Below are 7,167 nucleotides of genomic sequence, written 5' to 3' on the forward strand. Positions count from 1 at the left end.
AGGGACAAATCTATTTCTCATAATAACTAAAGACACATTATATGTCACCTAAAAGGAGCTCACAACTAAAAAAAAAAAAAAAAAAAGACAATAATTTATGATTTATATGCATTAAGTCAGAAGAAATAACCCTGTAGTTACATTTTCATTGGGATGAGCTTTTTTTTTTTTTTTTTGGCTGCATTGGGTCTTCGTTGCTGCACGTGGGCTTTTCTCTAGTTGCGGCGAGTGGGGCTACTCTTCGTTGCAGTGCACGGGCTTCTCATTGCAGTGACTTCTCTTGTTGCGGGCCACGGGCTCTAGGCACATGGGCTTCAGTAGTTGTGGCACACGGGCTCAATAGTTGTGGCTCGTGGGCTCTAGAGTGCAGGCTCAGTAGTTGTGGTGCACGGGCTTAGTTGCTCCACAGCATGTGGGATCTTCCCGGACAAGGGCTCAAACCCATGTCCCCTGCATTGGCAGGCAGATTCTTAACCACTGCACCACCAGGGAAGTCCCAGGATGAGCTAATTTTAATAGACGAATTAAGTACAGAATAATAACAAAATACAAGTTAAATCATAGAAAATTAGTATTTATATTACTAGAGTTTGAGTCTAGCTTTATATTCTCAGTACTTTATAGTTAATTAAGTAGAAATCAAGTACGTGTAGTTTCTTTCTGAATTAACAAATCAAACAATGGCTTCTTCTAATCATTCAAATTAAAAAAGAACTCATATGACTACTTTAAAATACTGTTTTTATTTTTTAACTAATTGATTTTTTTAAAGAGTTCTAGACCTGCTTCACTCTCTCAGTAAAAAGTACTATTTTTAAATTAAAATTTCCTAGTTGTTTTTATTTTTAGTATTTCCTTATATTTCCTATATTTTCAATAATTTTTGTCCACTTATTCATCCCTTCATCTATCTATTCAACACACACTTGGACCAGTGCTAAGCACCAGAATTATAACACATGCATATAAAAGTTTTCAGTAGACAGTATTCTTCCATAAGTACAATCTCATTTAATCCGCCTGCCAGTGCAAGGGACACGGGTTTGAGTCTCCTCCGGGAGGATCCCATATGCCGCTGAGCAACTCAACCCGTGTGGCACAACTACTGAGCCTGCGCTCTAGAGCCCACGAGCCACAACTACTGAGCCCGTGTGCCACAACTACTGAAGCCCACATGCCTAGAGCCCGTGCTCCGCAACAAGAGAAGCCACTGCAGTGAGAAGACTACGCACCGCAACAAAGAGTAGCCCCCACTCGCCACAACTAGAGAAAGCCTGCACACAGCAACGAAAACCCAAAAATAAATAAATAAAAAATAAATAAACTTAAAAAAAAGAAAGTAATATGTAAACTAAATCTCAATAATTACTTAACCATGCATAGTTTTAAAAGATTGTCTGAAATTTTAAAACAAGAGCTAGAGAACAAGGGAAGTTATGTAAAAGAAAATGGTTTTTTGTCTGACTTCTGTCAAGTCAGCTAATTAAAAAGTAAGAAGTGGAAAATTAGGAGTTTGGGATTATCATATACACATTACTATATATAAAATAGGTAAACAACAAGGACCTACTATATAGCACAAGGAACTATACCCAATATCTTGTAATAACCTATAATGGAAAAGAATCTGAAAAAGAATATATATATATGTATGTATGTATATACATGTATAAATATATATGTATAACTGAGTCACTTTGCTGTACACTAGAAACTAACACAACATTGTAAATTAACTATATCAATTTAAAAAAGTGCATGAAAAGAAAAATTAGAAGATTAGGAAAAATGGAAATGTAGACTATCTCCATTATCAGTGAAACATGTTATGGCAAAATAATGTTAAGTATTAAAATACTAAAATCCATTTTTAGATTGTTAATACAAAACACTAAAATGCACGATGACATATACACGGATATGCATAATGTATCTATTTATTTAATTCTTTGAGGTCAGAGGCATTATTTGGAGGCATTATCTATATGCACCATCAATAGATAAACACTGTGCTTTATAATAGTTTAAAGAGAAAAGTAACAATATTCTTTACATTCACCCCCACAATGCTCACTGACAAGCACATATCTGTCCCATCTTGAGATATACATGTTTTGCATATCTTTATTTCATATATTAAGGAATCTTTATTTCACTAAATATATGTTTTCAAAAGCATATCTATGAAATTTTGAGAAGAAAATTTCAAAGAACAACTTTCCATGATCATTTACCCTGAATTTTCTAGTGAACTTTGCTCTTCTAACTCATCATTCTGACTCCTCTATCTAAATTAACATTTTGGCCAAAATATTCATCCTAAACCACATCTTAAATCATGTCAATCACCTGCTTAAAAACATTTACAGGCTCCTTAATTTTTGAAAATTAACATCTGAAACCCTTGGCAAGGCAGAGAAGGGCCTAGGTGAACAGGGATTTGTCCTACTTTTCCAATTTCATCTTTTGAGTCTCTCCTTCACAATCTCCTATCCTGCAGATCTATCCATCAGTAGTTTTGCCAATTTCTTCCCTAACCCAGAACATCCTCCTCTATCTATGCCAGTCACAATTCTATTCCCCACTATTCACCCACCCAATTTAGATATCATTTCTTAAGTTCTTTCATGAGGCTTTCCATGTCAGAAGTAATCTCAATATATCGCTCTCTCCCCCTCCCTCTTTCTGCCTCCTTCCCTCCCTCCTTCCTTCCCTCTCTCTCTTAGGCCATACCCCTTTCTTTTGTTCCTCTAAATGGGACTCACCTACTTTTGTTACAACTATTTGACATATCTCCTCTACTAGCTGTAGCATCCTTAAAGCAAGATCATTTCTTATTTAGTTTCATAAGCTAACAACACTTAGTTTTGTGTAACTAGTAAGGTGATTAAGGAAGCTCATAAATATAATTCATTGTTTTTAAGCAACATGATTGAGTGATGGGTTTAATCTTATGCTCACATACTCTCTCTTCTTTCCCTATAAAATGTTACCTCCAAAATGATACTTAATCATTGCTGTATTTGAAGTTCCTTCAATTAAAAAAAATCAAATAACATAGCTATGATCATGAGCTATGATCCTGATCATGAGTTAAGGGAAATCAGATTTTTCTAGCGAATGGTTTTACCAATCCACTTGTGGAAGATATTTCAGAAGCCAGTCAGTACATCTGTCCAATGGCCTTCAATCTCCCATCCCATCAATCCCCAGTTTTTCTTTATAATAAACTTAGTGTAGAGAACCACAAAAATTTCCATCATGAGAATGCAAAAAAAAGGCATACAAGTATACTATGGCTACATTATGCATAATTACTGGCTTTGGGATATGCACTTAAAGATTATCCAATATAATGGCTTGTATCCTCGATTCGTCTTTCTATTATTGGGTCCAGAGAAAATTGGGACACCTCAATTCATAGTGCATGAATTAGGCAATTACATATGAAGTTTTTAAGGTACTAAGTATCAGCATGATGTCTAAACAAGTGGATAACTAAGTTTAAATATTAATTCAAAGAAAATGTGCAATGATCTGCAACAAGACATTCTCCCCATTCCCCTGAATGTTTTAGTACTATACAGAGTTCTTAAAGTGCCACATCAGTATATTCTCTCCATAATTTGACATCCAATATAATAATTTTTGACATAAAAATCCACTAAGTCGATTAACTTCCGTACAAAACTGTCTTCTCTATAGAATGTGCAGTTGCCAATAGAGGAAATCACAGACTACAGAGTAAATCTTGAATATATTAACTTGTTTCCTTAAGGCCATAAAACAAAACATATTTTTGACAGAATTATTTTTACAAAATTACAAAAAGTAAAATATACATGATGATTTTAGTGTAATGTATGTAAAGTCTGTTTCTTGCTAACGCTTTTATTATTAACACTTTATTTATTTATTTATTTATTATTAACACTTGTATATAAATGTCCTTAGTGATATACATTGAAAGAAAGGTACTTTTTTTTTTAAATCAAACATTATAATTTTAAAATCTTTAGGTTAAGAGTGAAAATTGATAAAAAATATAGTTTCGTGTAGTCAGATTTTTTTCTACAAAATCCATACTAGTATATACTTTTAAATATATCTTGTTAAAGTCTATTTAAAAATCATGGTTTTAGTTTATTTGTAAACAACATTTCTATGTTATTGCAATGTTTCTCAAAATATTGTTCACAAAACACCTGCTTTAAAAAAATCTGGAGCACTAGTTTGAAATGCAGAGACCCCAAGATTCCATTCCACACCACTGGATCAGAATCAGAGCCTGGGAGTATGCATTTAAAACAAGTTTGCCCATGTGGCTCTGATGTCCAACAGACTTGAGAAATCTATCGAGTCTATCTCATGCCTCATTATATTCTCGGTGTTATATTTTAGAAAGAAAAGTTGCCAAACGATTTCTTCCAAAAATATATTTTTTCCAAATTCTCATTCTTATAATTTCTAAAGTGTCACTCAACAGAAACTTAAACCCGTTTCCAAATCCCCTGGTATTTCAGCTCAATTAACAAATGAAAGGGGTCATTTTTCTCCTTATTGCCTGTTGTCTTAAAGGATCCTGAGCAAAAGCCCGTGACACCCACTTCGCACCTCGGGACACGGGCCTCCACTTTCCACAGGTCGGAATACTGAATCCCGTCACCGTTAACATAGCCCTAAGGGACACTTGGTTCCCTCGCCTTCGACTCTCCGGGCAGAGAAAGCCCGTAGGCTGCCCAGGCCCTCCAGTTCTCAGAGCCGCCCGGGCCGTCAGCACCTCCGACAGAGCCTGGTGGATGGGGTCCGGGTTTCACTGTCACGAGCCTGCCCTCGGAAGAGCCACTGACACCAAGGAAACTGACCCGAGACAGCCAGGAACACACAGACCCACCGCCCACCGCGCTTTCCGGCGGCCAGCACCTCTTTCCGAAAGACAACAAAGGAACCCTTAAGCATCTCTTACCTAGAATACGAGCCACCCCCACAACTCTCCTCTCCTCCCCCGCTCCCCGGCGCCTGTTGCTAAGGAGGCGAGAAGACACTGGGGCAGCCTCAGGACCAGGGGACCGACGCCTGGAGGAGCTGGCAGCACCAGGGCGGCGGTGAAAGCCCAGCCTCGGGTGAGCCCAGGACCCCTTCCTACGGCGGGAAGGGTGCGCCCTCCGAGCGTCTCTGACGCCAACGACTACCCCCGCGCACTCAGGCGGGCGGAGGGAGCCTCACGAACAGGAGACCTGCGCCCAGGAGCGCCGCTCCCTCTGCGGGCCCGGGAAGCTCAGCCCGGCGGAGGAGGCCTCTGGCCCAGTACTGTGGACGCCTGTGGGCCCAGACAGCGGGGCAGGGGCTCGGGGACAGCCCTGGGGAGGGCAGGCACTCACCATGTTGACTTCGGAAACCATGTCTATGCTGGCGATGTCGATGTTCATCCCCACGCAGACCGGGGGACCTGCGGGAAGCGCACGACACGGTGATCAGCCTGGCTCAGGCACCGGCTGCAGCGGCTCTGAGGATGGGGGGCTATCCGAGGAGGGGGCGCAGGCGAAGTGCCCCCCTCCCCACCCCGCCGCAGCTCGGCGGAAGCGGCCCCCGCCTCCCTCCTCCACCCAGGCCGCCAGCGCGGTGGGTCGCGCTGCCCGCAGCGGCCGCGCACACCCTACTTACCCCCGAAGTCGGGTCTTAGGCGAATGTCGTAGCCTTTCAACAGCTTGTCCACCGTCTCCTTCACAAAGGACATGTTCCCAGGATCGTTCACGCTGCGGGAGGGACGGGGGCCAGAGAGAGCTGGGTCAGGCGGCGGCTCGCCCGCCAGCGCCCAGCGCGCACACCCGCGCGCCCTGCCCGGCGCCCGGCCCGCTTCCCGTCAACCCACCCGCGACCCTACCTCTGGGCGCAGCACACCACCGCCACCAGCACTGGGGCCGAGAAGATGCCGAAAAGCCTTCCTCCCGCAAAGCCCCACATCCCTCCGCCGCGCCCCGGCACGGGGGAGGGGGCGCCCCGCCGCCGTCGCGACCCGCAGCCGGGGCTGCTCCTGCTGCTGCCGCCGCCGCCGCGCTGGCCCGGAGCGGAGGAGGGCGCAGGGGGAGGGGGAGGGGAGGAGGAGGAGGAGCGGGCGCGGGGAGAGGAGGAGCAGCGGGCGCGGGAGCTAGGGGAGGGGGGAGGAGAGAGGGCGAGCCGGAGGCCGAGCCGGCGGAGCCGGCCGCTCAGTGCCGCGCACCCGGCCCTCCCCCGCGCTCGCCGCGGCTGGTGGGCCCGGGCCCTTAGCGCTGCCTCCGGCCTCGGCGGCTGCGGAGCGAGACCCGAAGCCCGGCCGGGGACAGCAAGCCGGAGCCGCGGCTGCGCGGCGCGGGGCAGGGCTGGCGCTGCCAGCTCCTCTGGGCTCCTTGCGACCCAGGAAGGAGGGTATCATCGGCGACGGCGACGTGGGCAGAGACCGCGAAGGAAACGCTCTCCGCTTCCCCCCGCCCCCTCCCCGGCCCGACCCCTTCGTTACGACCCCCGCCCAGCTGCGGCTCAGGCCGAGCCCATGAGTACAGCGGAGCGCCTCTGCCCGCGGGACTGCGAGCTACGGAGCAGAGAGGGAGGCTGCGTGGCCCGGGGGAAGCCCCTACCTCACCTGCGGGGCTCTGAGCCTCGCGTCCCCAGGGTCCAGTAGAGCCAGATGAGCAGCAGGAGAGCCGGGATCCCGGAGCACATGGCGCTGCTCCTCTGACCTAACCTGGGTGGGATCCGCTCTCCCCCACAGTCACCGAGCATTCTAACAGCGATGCGGGGATCCCCGCCCCTGCCCCCACCCCCAGGCTTTCCTGCCTGACCCGCCATCCAGCCCCTTGCATGGCGGCCTGATTAATTATTTATGCAATATAAGACCATTTTTTAAATTGGTTCTTTAAACTATTTCTCTCACTCTCACCCCCTGAACATTTCATGTGAGCACTGGGCCCTCCCTACTTACATAAATACATTTATAAGGAGTGTTAAAGAGAGGCCTGGATATGCACTCTTGCTTTATTATCGGGAAGCCGGAGTCCGAATCAGACATGGAGACCCTGGACTATCATCCCAGGAACGGGAAAATAATGTGCCTTTTCTGGTGCAGCCTGGAGCTGTCCGTGGTTCTTAATATAAGGCAAGGAACCTCGTTTTCCCTATGACTGGCCCCCA

The 7,167-nt window shown here is 45.9% G+C and overlaps 1 protein-coding gene across 3 annotated transcripts in view; it reads right to left on the minus strand.

Moving 5' to 3' along the window:
* GABRB3 (gamma-aminobutyric acid type A receptor subunit beta3) overlaps positions 1–6,699 on the minus strand; it is a 229,046-nt gene extending 222,347 nt beyond the window's left edge. Inside the window, exons 1-3 of one of the 3 annotated variants that reach the window (XM_068537476.1) lie at positions 6,620–6,699; positions 5,665–5,756; positions 5,382–5,449 (exon numbers count right to left, since the gene is read on the minus strand). In XM_068537476.1, the coding sequence (XP_068393577.1) occupies positions 5,382–5,449; positions 5,665–5,756; positions 6,620–6,699 (240 nt within the window). Of the gene's footprint in view, positions 1–5,381; positions 5,450–5,664; positions 5,757–5,884; positions 5,965–6,619 lie in introns of those variants that run through there. The other 2 variants (XM_068537475.1, XM_068537477.1) reach the window with 2 other exon arrangements.
* Positions 6,700–7,167: the final 468 nt, after the last annotated feature.

This window comes from Eschrichtius robustus, chromosome 1, assembly GCF_028021215.1.
Source record: "Eschrichtius robustus isolate mEscRob2 chromosome 1, mEscRob2.pri, whole genome shotgun sequence".
Taxonomy (NCBI): Eukaryota; Metazoa; Chordata; class Mammalia; order Artiodactyla; family Eschrichtiidae; genus Eschrichtius; species Eschrichtius robustus.